At 36.0% G+C, this 12,271-nt stretch overlaps 1 protein-coding gene across 2 annotated transcripts in view; it reads left to right on the plus strand.

Moving 5' to 3' along the window:
• Nucleotides 1-12,271, plus strand: part of SEPTIN7 (septin 7) — a 74,633-nt gene that overhangs the window by 30,962 nt on the left and 31,400 nt on the right. For both annotated transcript variants that reach the window (XM_060107568.1, XM_060107567.1), the window contains exons 4-5: nt 8,248-8,348; nt 9,463-9,597. In XM_060107568.1, coding sequence (XP_059963551.1) covers nt 8,248-8,348; nt 9,463-9,597 — 236 coding nt within the window. The remainder of the gene's footprint in view (nt 1-8,247; nt 8,349-9,462; nt 9,598-12,271) is intronic.

A 12,271-nucleotide genomic window follows, 5' to 3' on the forward strand; every position in this document is an offset into this window, starting at 1 on the left:
ACTGAAGATTATGTCTGTGGTATTTATTCATGTTGTATAACTGTAGTTCTTTTCATCATTGTATAATATTCCACTGCATGAATATATCACAGTGTATCCCCTCTGTTGTAGATAAGCGTTTGGGCTTTCACTTTTTGACTAACGTAAATATTCTTGTATATATCTTTTGGTGGACATAAGTACTCATTTCTGTTGTGCATATATGTGTGCATAAAGATATTTCATCATTTCATTTTATTTTCTTTCATTTCTTATGAGATTGAACATGTCTTTTATACTCATTAATTGTTCAGATTTCATTGAGTGCTTTGACCATCTTAATATTTCCTATCTTTTTCTTCTTAATTTGGAGAGAAGTATCTTATCTAGGTAATAGTCCCTTACATTTCAGTCATTGCAGATAATTTCTCCCAGGCTGGCATCTGTTAAAGGTGGTGGGAGAGGCTCTCAGTTTGTCAGAATTCTATTTACATTGGCCTGTCTCCAAAATAATCCTGTCTAAACTCACTTTGCCTTCCTTTTTAAGATAACACAAGTGTCCTCTTCTATTGTGAATATCTTCCTAGCTCTCCCTGTTTTGAAAACAAAGGAGTAATTATGACTAAGGCTATCTCTAGTAAGATTTTTAAGACAAAGGCTTGTGTACCACTGTTAAATCTCCCCCCTTTACCAAAAGTGAGACATTAACATTTGAGAACTGGGTTGATCCTGATTAAAATCCCAGAGAAGTCCTCTTTCCTGACTGTACCATGGAGGTATTCCTTGATATACTGGAGACAAGATGAAGATCATCTGAACTCTTTTCTTCACTTACCCAGGAGAGAACATGACATGTTCCTAGTCATTCAGTGTAGTTAGAGAATAGAATGTAGTTTTCTTTTACAGTTGACTGGCTTTTCACCAAGCTCGATAATCTAGCAGATGATCTGCTCTTAGATGCTCTTAAATTCTTTTAGTGAAGAGTGATTCAGAAGTATTACATCTCAGCCCAGACATATTAGACCAGGAAAAACATACAATCCTGAGTTTCAGAAGGCAAATATTTGCAATTTCCCTGACCTGAAGCCTTTCTGGAACACTTCCAACTGTCAAAAAGAAGAAGAAGAGAAGAAACATCCTGTGATGTGGCCAAATAGGGAGTGAAATTTTAATAAAGACCACAATTTCATAATCTCTTCTCTAAGCATTATTTATTTACAAGAGGCTTATATCTTAAAGAAGAAATTCCTTCACATTCACAGTCTTGGAAGGAGGGAGAAACCATCTACTCTGAGCAGAGAAATGATTCTGGGTTTCCTGTATATCAGTGGTTCTGATTTGAGTGAACTTTCAGTAATAGATAGAAGTCTTCTGAGATTAATTCCCAACCTCCTATCTTTGGCCTTAGGTACCTGAGCTGTGCAGTTCCAAATGTGAGCTGACATTCTAGTCCTGTAGTTCTTTATACCAGTGGTTCTCAAAGTTCAGTGTGTATCACAATCACTTGGAAGCCTTGCTCAAACAGATTGTTGAGTCCCCCTCCGCAGAGTTTTCTGTTTAGTCGGTTTGAGGCAGGGCCCAAAGAATTTGCATTTCCAGTAAGTTCCCAAACTATGCAGCTGCCAGTCTGGGTACTATATACTTTGTGGACCACTGCTCTGTAGTGTTTCTGGACTGCTGCAGACTGGTTTCATCCTATCTCTGTGGGAAGAAAGTAAGAGAGTGAACTGTTTTTCCTTAGTTCTTTCAGAATATTTCAAATTGAATGAAATGGCACCATGTTACTTTCACTTTCATTCATATATATATTTTCCCAATAGACTGATTAAAATAAAGTGATTTGGCTTCCCTGGTGGCGCAGTGGTTGAAAGTCCACCTGCCGATGCAGGGGACACGGGTTCATGCCCCAGTCCAGGAAGATCCCACATGCCGCCGAGCAGCTAGGCCCATGAGCCATGGCTGCTGAGCCTGCGCGTCTGGAGCCTGTGCTCCGCAACGGGAGAGGCCACAACAGTGAGAGGCCCGCGTTCCGCAAAAAAATAAATAAGAATAAAATAAAATAAAATTAAATTAAAAAGTGATAGAAGAAGTTGAACACTTGAGCTCTACTTCATATCCCAATCTCAAATATAGGTGCTCAGGTTAACAAAAATTTTAAGAAAAATATTACATACAATGTTGTATATATGGTAGCAAATTTTATAATTTTGTTATATTTGAAAATATATCTTATTTCATGTCAGCAAAAGGTTGCCAACTGCCTCCTAGGGAAAGACTGTCCTTTATTCTGAGACTAAATCCATTTCAGTTTCTTTCGTGAAATGACAGTGCTAGTTTTTTTTTTTCAAGTTCTTTGTTGGTAGCCTTATGTTGGTCCCCTTTAAAACTTTTTTTCTTGGTCTGTGAAGTCCAATAAATCACTATTTTAGATTAAATGGGTATGAAAATTTTGGAGGTGAGAAGAAGTGAAAACAGTGAATCCTATCCCTAAGATAACATCTTATGACTTCTTGGAACATTTTTATAAGAGTCCAATTAGGAAACTCTCCTGTTGATGTTGGTCCAGTTTTGATAGTTTTTTGAACCAGTCATAACACAGAACAGATGATTGAATGCTTGTCTTCTACCAGGTTTGAGGGCTACAAGGATGATGGACACAGAGTTCTCAAGGATGTCACAGTCATATGAAGGATATAGCAAACAATTATGATTTAGTGAGAAAGGTGCTGCTATAGGGTGGTATAGGTGACCTTGGCAAAGTATATTTTAGTGAAACAGTAGGAATAGAGGGGAAGATGACAGTGGGTTGAGAAGTGATTTGTGAGGCAGTGAAGATGGGGGTAGAGCTATGAAGGAAGGGATGAGAGGGAATACCTAGAGGTTGAGTGCAGGGGACAGAGACAGTGGTTTGGTTTTTATTTCCAAGAAAGACCTGAGAATGTTTGTATCCTGTGGGGAATCATTCCCTAAGAGATAAGAGATTGAAGATACAGGGGAAATAGTCTAAATAGTTGTCAAAATGACTCTAAAATGGAAATTGGTCAAATCCCCAGCATAGATTGAGAAATTAGCCTTAGGAAAAAAAGGGATCTATTCCACTGAACGGGAGGGAAGATTCAGTGTTGCTTCAAACAAATTGGGGATGCTGTTGGGAACCCTCCTACACTGTTGGTAGGAATGTGAATTGGTGAAGCCACTATGGAGAGAACTCTAATTCAAAAAGATACATGCACCCCAGTGTTCACAGCAGCACTATCTAAGACATGGAAGTAACCTAAATGTCTACTGACAGATGAATGGATAAAGAAGATGTGGTGTATACACACAAACACACACACACCCCACACACAATGGAATACTACTCAGCCATAAAAAAGAATGAAATAATGCCATTGCAGCAACATGGACGGACCTAGGGATTATTATATGAAGTGAAGTACGTCAGAAAGAGAAAGACAAATACCATATGATATCACTTATGTGGAATCTAAAAAAATGATACAAATGAATTTGTTTACAAAACAGAAGCAGACTCACAGACTTAGAAAACAAACTTATAGTTACCAAGGGGGGAGGGGGGGGATTAATTAGGAATTTGGGATTAACATGTACACACCACTATACATAAAATAGATAAAAAACAGGGACCTACTGGATAGCACAGGGAACTATATTCAATATCTTGTAATGAGCTATAATGGAAAATCTGAATATATATATATATACACACACACACACACATATATATACATACATACATACTTTGCTGTACACCTGAAACAATGTAAATCAACTATACTTCAGTTTTTAAAGATTAAATAATAAATAGCAACAACAAATTGGGGGTGCTCTCCTCTTCCAGCAGAGATCAAGTGCTTTGCTGAGCATGGTGGCAGAGATTGTAATGTAGAGCTTGGGAAGAGCCATACTGGGAGGGACATGAGTTGAAGGAGCAAACAAATAAAAGCCTTACTGTGAGAGGCATGAGATGAAGGAACAAGTAAAAGGATCATCATATGGCATGGAAATTCCTGTCAAAGTTGAAGTTTATGGATTTTATGGAAAGGTATCTGAGCTGGAATGGAAAAGAAAGGATTGGGGAGGGGGGTTTGCTAATAGAAAATGAAAGGGACAAGGGAATTAAGATCTCAGTGTAAGGAGACAAGGGAATGAGGTGTAGTGGTTCAGAGAGTGGAAGGCAGAATTAGAATCTTCAGATCAAGTTTCTTTTCAGCTAGTTCTGGGTCTTGATGAGAGGGAAGTAGTCTTTAAGCATAACTATTCTGTTGGTTATTGCCTCTTTAAGTTTCTTGTTGAACATAATGAAGTGTTTAAGATGATGTTTGTCTTTTGAGTTATTAAATAATCAAAATAGATTTTGTGTTTGAGCTAAGTGGAATATCACAGGCTGTTCAAGTATCTACTATTCAAGTCTGCAGAGTTTTGGTTGTAATGCCACCTCCTGAGCAAGTATAGTTGGAGGTAAACTCCTGACAGAAAATTTTAAACCTCTCCTCAAATTTTAATATAGTTAATAAGTAACACTTTTTATTTATCTTTAAAAAATGACTCAGACATTAAGTTAGAAAAGTGTAGTGTATTTAATAGTCTTTCAAAAATGGAAGAACTGAAGCTGTATAAACAGTGAAAGTTTGACTTTTTCTTTCTCTCAGATTGAAAAACTGAAAATATTAGAAAAAAGTGTGGGTTTCTGGAATCTAGGAATCCAAAAGAGCCCTTAATTAATTATTTATACATAGACAATAAAATAGACTTTAGTTTTATTTTTCAGAGAGAAACTCAGTTGAAAGTGCCCTTGATTCATTCTTTTGGAACTCTGAGTGATGCCATAAAATATGCTGATGTGACCTGCTTAAGTAAAGTGCATGGGAAAGTGGCCATTTGGAATAGATTTCTTAAGAAAAGTTTGAAATTCCTGGACTTGAACTAATTTGTTTTCCATGGATCCCATGAGGATACTTGCAAAACCAGATGATAGGATACAGTTGGATCCTGTGAATGGCACTAGTTTACAGTTATGTTTTCTGGATTTCTTCCATATGTTGCCGTCTTCTTTGTATTTGACCATGTATGGATACACAGAATTTCATAGGCCAAAGAAGAAAAGAAGCTTTATAAACAGACTCGTTAAAGCATATAAAATACAGATCTTCATTTTTCTTGTCATTTCAGTAAACAATTAAGTTGTTCAACTATTTTTTTTTTTAAAACAAAAATCTTAAATTTTAAGCTGTTATGGTGTGTGATTAGTATACAACCTAGTACTGAAGGTAGAAATGGGCTTTGTTTGGTAATAAGGGAACCAGAAATGGTTTGGAGTAAAATCAGGAGATGATTCATGCAGAACAATTACATTTTTGCATCAGTTCTAATATACGGTACTGTGTCATTTAAAAGAATTGTTAGGTGAAGGGCTGGTATGATTACTTTGGATATTTCTGCTTCAATGACAGTTACCATAAATGAATAACCTGGGTTTTTTTGTTTGTTTTGTTTTGTTTTTGCGGTACACGGACCTCTCACTGTTGTGGCCTCTCCCGTTGCGGAGCACAGGCTCCGGACGCGCAGGCTCAGCGGCCATGGCTCACGGGCCCAGTTGCTCCACAGCATGTGGGATCTTCCCGGACCGGGGCACGAACCCGTGTCCCCTGCATTGGCAGGCGGACTCTCAACCACTGCGCCACCAGGGAAGCCCCCCCCCTTTTTTAATGGAGATATAATTGACATATAACCAGATTGTCCTTTTTAACTATAGAGGACCACCAGATATATAGAATGTGAACTTCCTAAGCCACATGAAGTAATATCACTTAATTTTTTTTAGTTTTGATCATCTGCCCTAATGAGTCTGATTATTTCTGCAGTTATTTGGTTTCCCTCATGTTATTACAGTAAGCTGGTATCAGACAAACTGTATTATCTTAGCTATGTGGTGTGAAACAGTGGTCTCCCAAGCAGTGTTGCAACCATTGTTGATATTGAAGGTGACCAGAAAATATTAGAACCCATTAATTAATTAATTTATTTATTTACTTATTTATTTGTTTATTTTATTTATTTATTTAGCGGTACGCGGGCCTCTCACTGTTGTGGCCTCTCCCGTTGCGGAGCACAGGCTCCGGATGCACAGGCTCAGCGGCCATGGCCTACAGGCCCAGCCGCTCCGTGGCATGTGGGATCTTCCCGGACTGGGGCACGAACTCGTGTCCCCTCATCGGCAGGCGGACTCTCAACCACTGCGCCACCAGGGAAGCCCAGAACCCTTATTTATTGATGTTTACTTTTTTAATTTATGAGAAATTGACACTAATATTTAATGTTCATATTGCCAATTGTGTATGTTTGGTAGGTAAATAAACATACTTATATTGGGGATGTTTAAAATTTTCACTGATAGTTTACACTAGGATCAAAGCAGTCTGAAGACCATTGGTCTAAAAGATAAGAGCTTTGTCCCTTATTTGTCTAAAAGATTGGAAGCCTCGCCATGGACATGCATGTCCAAATCTCAGGCAGTATTTTCAGTTTCAGCAAGTTTCTTTTTTGATAATACTCTTTTAACAAAATAATTTTTGATTGCTATCAGCCTTCACTGTCCAATTCAGTAGTCACTAAGCCACATGAAGTTATTTGAATTTAAGTTAATTCAAGTTAAATAAAATTAAACATTCAGCTCCTCAGTCGCTCTAGTCACATTTCAAGGGGTAAGTAGCCACATGGACAAGCAGCTACCATATTGGATAGTGTAGACAAAGAACATTTCCGTCATTTCAGAAAGTTCTATTGGACAATGCTGCTATACACTTTCTTGCTCAGCAGTCTTAGTCTCAACTCCTCATCCATCAGCTAACATCTGTAAGAAAATATCAAAGGGAAATGGAAAGACGTCATCATTTCTGAGATCTCTAAAGGTGAACCAAACTTTTTCTACCCAGAAATTAGTTGCTCTTCCTTTCCAAACACTGTTAACCAACATAAGTAGTTGAAGTTGCTTTTCATGTGATTACCTTTCCCTCTTAAGTCTAGTGGTACTTATTGGTACAATAATTTGTACCATCTTATGGCTTGTAGCACTCAAAGTTTGAGTATAATTCTTGCCTCTTAAGTTAGCCTATCAGCATAATTGAAACCTCTAGTTTTAATAAACACTTGATATAAATTGAATGAAAGCCTATCTTTTTCTAGGAGAATGATTCCCCTTTTCTGTTTGAATCAGTGTTTGCTTTATGTAGCAGCAGGGTATGCCCAAGATGAATGAATTTTACATTCTAAAACACAGTTTGGGTATGAATATTTAAATTCTCATTTAAAAACACGCTAGGGTGGAATTCAAAATCTTTTTCTGGCAGAAAATCAAGCCTGTCTCTTCTCTATTTTCTTCTCCTTTCTCATGATTTTATAAATTACAGCTTGTCCCAATAAAAAATTATCCAGATGGAAAAAAAATAAAAAATAAAATAAAAAATAAAAATAAAAAAATAAAACAGAGTTTGGGGTTACAAAAATATTTTAGACTGTAGAAGGAAATGTTATTGTTTTTAAGTCCAAATACCTTTTCTCAAAGAGAAGGTTTTTACAAATTCTGAAAAGAAGTGAAGATTTTAATCAGAGTTAAGTAGGGTTTTACCCTACCAGAATACATTTTTTTTCAATGCCTTGACCTTTGCTGATTGCTTTGGCCTGAATGTACAGTAACACATTTGAGAAGAGAATTGTATCTTAGCCATAACGTAAACACAGTGTAAATAATTACAGCCATGCTGAGAAAGATTTGCAAATGTTAATAAGTTCACTTGAGTAATTGGTTTGGACTAAACTAGATGGAGATAGTCCAGGAAAACGTTTACTGCAAATGGTAAATTAAATGTCCTTGTCTGATTAATTACATTTGATCTCTATGAATTACTTAATCATTCAAGCACATTGTTTATTTGTATTATTAGATGTGCATTTAGGTTACATGAGTATTGTATGGCTTTAGTAATTAATATTATTTTATCAGTTCCTGTTTTCCTTCTCTGTACCAACAGTGAGCCGTAAACCCACTATTTACATATGTGCTTTTCTTTTAAATAACCAAGACTTCTAACAGTAATTGATTCTAAAGAAAGTGTGTAGGTGAGTAGATTTAGTTTGCAAAAAGCTTCCCATTTGGTTTTGATTAACACTCATCTCCCTACCTCTCACGTTGTAGGAAACCAAGGATATAATGTATGGTATTAATATCTATACCAATGACTTTTACAGGTGGAACAATCCAAAGTTTTAATCAAAGAAGGTGGTGTTCAGTTGCTGCTCACAATAGTTGATACCCCAGGATTTGGAGATGCGGTGGATAATAGTAATTGGTAAGAAGGGTTTGTCACTGCTGCTTTCCACTGCATTTGGGGATGGGGGTGGTTAGACTTTTTTACCTTAACATTTTAAAACTTCTCATCTTAGTGAAGGTCACTGAACTTTATGTAGTATGACTTGGGTTCATATATCAACTTTGCCACTTGTCATGTTGCTTAACTTCTTTGAACTGATTTCTATAAAATGAAGATAACACCTTTCATAGAAGTATTTTGAAGACAGATTCTAAAATATAGATAAAAGAATTCTCATTAGTATAAGAAACTTGAAACTTTTCATTCTTTACTATAATTTTATCCATTTTCTGTCACATCCTAATTTAAACCTGATTTTAGACCTTCAGTTTTTCCATAAGTTGTAAGTGAAGAAAACACCCGTGGCTTTCTAATTGGAAACAATATCTTAGTAGCTTATAAAAAATATTTTAATTTTTCTTTGAGTTCCACACTGTTTTTTTGTTTTGTTTATATTTATTATTTGGCTGCGTCGGTTCTTTGTTGTGGCACGCAGGATCTTCGTTGGGGCACGTAGGCTTCTCTCTAGTTGCGGCGAGCAGGCTCTAGAGTGCTCAGGCTTAGTTGCCCCACGGCATGTGGGATCTTAGTTCCCCGACCAGGGACTGAACCTACTTCCCCTGCATTGGAAGGCGGATTCTTAACCACTGGACCACCAGGGAAGTCCCAAGTTCCACATTGTTTTTTGAAGTAAATTTCTGTCGACTTTTGAAACACCTAAGTAACAGTTCATTATGAGGTTTCTGTATTGTTTAATCTTTTCATTTGAAATATAAAACTCTTTGAATATAATTTTTCATATTGTAAAGTGTCTTAGCATTGATATGCTTATTAATGCAAGTAATATAATTTAGTTGTGTCTGACTCTAAACAGTTTTATTCTGTTTGGAAAGTTTAGAAATAATGAATCAAGATTTATTCAACATAATTTATATGTTTTTGAATCAGTATATATAGAATAATTTGAGATGTCTTCCACTGGTTACATTGGTTTTGTGTATTTAAAAATATCGATTATTGCCCCTTAACAGAGTCATCAGTTGTATGTTCATATGTAGAATTACAACTTAATTATTTTATCTGCATTCTACAGCTGGCAGCCTGTTATCGACTACATTGATAGTAAGTTTGAGGACTACCTAAATGCAGAATCTAGAGTGAACAGACGTCAGATGCCTGATAACAGAGTGCAGTGTTGTTTATACTTCATTGCTCCTTCAGGACATGGGTCAGTACCTTGATGCTTCTGATAACCTTTTTTTTTGTTGTTGTTTTATTATTACTCATCTTTGGGTGCATATTTTAGTAACCCTCATCTCTGTGGAGTACATTTAACTTTACCAGTTGTGAAGTTCCAAATTCCATATAAAAATGGCTTATAGGAAGCCTTTTTTAAAGTCCTAGACAAGCTAACAATGATTTTACTTCTTAGTTTGTCATGCATAAGACTTTACCTGCTTCATGGAAAGGAATATTGTTTCCATCATGTTTGGTGTCTCAGTGTGGCTAATTTAGCTTTCTTTCTGACCAATCTGCCACTAATTGAACGATCAAATAAGGAGAAACAGCCATAAAAATAAGCTAGACATATTCTAAGAAACTCCAAAGATATTATTTACTATAGATCTAGTAGAGAAGGCTGCAAAAAAAACTTAAATACCAAGGTTCTCATGTGCCATTTCTTTCTTCACTAAATCTACTTGTCCTCTTGTTTCACCTAAGCTGTCACAGTCAAATTGTTTAAGTATCATATCATCAGTACTAACCTTCTACTTATTAGGAGTTAAAATTAAGATCTGAGTATCTGGACATTTATTTGATCTGATTGTTCTGTTTGTTAGTACGGCCAGCCTATACTCCTTGTTTTGTTGTTTGTATTTCTTTGTCATTTTGAATAGATATGTGGGTCATTGTCAACTGCAGGTGTTCGTAATTACTCTTCTTTCATCTTTGGATAAATGACTCAGCATAACTTAGCCACCTGATGATTGTAACTCCACCATCTCTCCACCAGAAGGAACTGGACTGTTTTATAGCGTCAGACTAAATAGCATTAAGTCATCTAACACCCAAATTACAGTAGTGTAAACCGGTTACTTCAAAAGAGTACCTTTCTCTTCTGTTTTTTGCTTTTTTCTTCACCTTTTGCCTAGATAGGCTACTGCCCATTATCACCATCTTGGTTGAGCAGAAAGCCTTAATTATTTAGTTTACCATTTTGCACTGTCTGACTTTAGTGGTGCAAATGTTTCTTCTTCAATTTCTAATATTATTCTACAGTAGTCTCAGAAATTTACATATTTAAAGCACAAAATTGACTCATCTACTTAAAAGGCTCAAAAAAAAAATCTCAAATACCACACTGTATAGATTTTTCTGTGTCCTTGTTAGCTTCTTCCTGAATTTATATATATACATATTTTATCATTCTAGTTTAACTTGTTAGGGCTTTTTCCTGGAAGCCAACAGGGTAAAATTTTAACCTGCAGTTAAGTCAATAGAAATTTGTCAGTTTATATCCAGTTTTATTATTTTAGATCTTTTGGACTCTCGCCAAGATTTAGTAATTCTCATGAAATCACATTTCTCTTATTCCCTGAGGGAAAATATATTTCTTAAAATTGCATGGGAAATACGATTTTTTTATTTAAAGAAAAAATTTTGAAATTATGTGTAGTGGCTTTGGGCCATTTCTTGTTTGTCACAAGGGATGGGAGTTCCAAATATTAATTTCTTATGTATAAAAATGTGATTTTGAGTAGTTTCTCAGCTTAACTATTTTTAGAAATGGAACAAAGTTTTGCCCATTGGTATGTGCTGCTATGGATTAAGTGAAATAATATGACACTGAATTTTCCGTAGAGAGTTCCAAATTCCCTGCTCACTACATAGTGAAATTCCAGGCAACGTAATAGATGAATTAGGGCCCTTCTGTCTTATCTGGGTAATCCCTGGATTCCCTTTTTAAACGTACTGTTTTTGGAGTAAATATAAATTGGTGCAACAGCGTATTTTCAGTGTCCCCCATCTCACTCCACCAATTGTAGTCACTGAACAAAGGGTTAATTTATGATTTCAGCTGTTGTTGCTTCATTTTCTTTGTTCAGTGATTGGTAACTGACTTGGAACTTGAATTTTGTTTTGTTTTGTTTTTAATTTATTTGGTTGTGCCAGGTCTTAGTTGTGGCAGGTAGGCTACTTAGCTGTGGCTCGCCAGCTCCTTAGTTGCAGCTTGCCGGCTCCTCAGTTGCAGCATGTGAACTCTTAGTTGCGACATGCATGTGGGATCTAGTTGCCTGACCGGGGATCGAACCTGGGCCCCCTGCATTGGGAGCACAGAGTCTTATCCCCTGCGCCACCAGGGGAGCCCCCGAACTTGAATTTTTAAATGGTGTTTTTACAAACTTTTTGAATGTTGATTGCCACTTTGAAAAAACAGTGTCACTTAGTTTTATATAGGTTTTTTTTCCCTTAGAAATATATATATGTATGTATATTTAATAAATACTTGTCATTTGCCCTCTAGTCATTTTACTTATTTTGCTGTAGGCTTTGAGGTTAAGTAGTCTTTTCCCTCTAATTTGGGTTTATCTTTTAGAAATTCTAAAAAGGACTTTCTGTTGTGTAAAAAAAACATTTAAAAACTAAATTTGTTGGAAAAGATGACCTGAAATAAAACTAAAGGGACAGAGGAAAAATTTCAACCAGAATGTAATCTACTGTGAAATAAGTGTTTTCTGCTGTTGACATTTTGTATGCTTCTGAAATTTGTATTCTAATTTAAAAGGGTGGAAAGATTTTATCAGGGGTTTAATAAAGGTTACATTTAAAGTTCGATTTTTTTTAACTGATTTAAATGTACTTCAGCCCTGTTGTTTTATATTTGAGAAGCTGACTTCCCC

Source organism: Mesoplodon densirostris, chromosome 9, assembly GCF_025265405.1.
Source record: "Mesoplodon densirostris isolate mMesDen1 chromosome 9, mMesDen1 primary haplotype, whole genome shotgun sequence".
Classification (NCBI taxonomy): domain Eukaryota; kingdom Metazoa; phylum Chordata; class Mammalia; order Artiodactyla; family Ziphiidae; genus Mesoplodon; species Mesoplodon densirostris.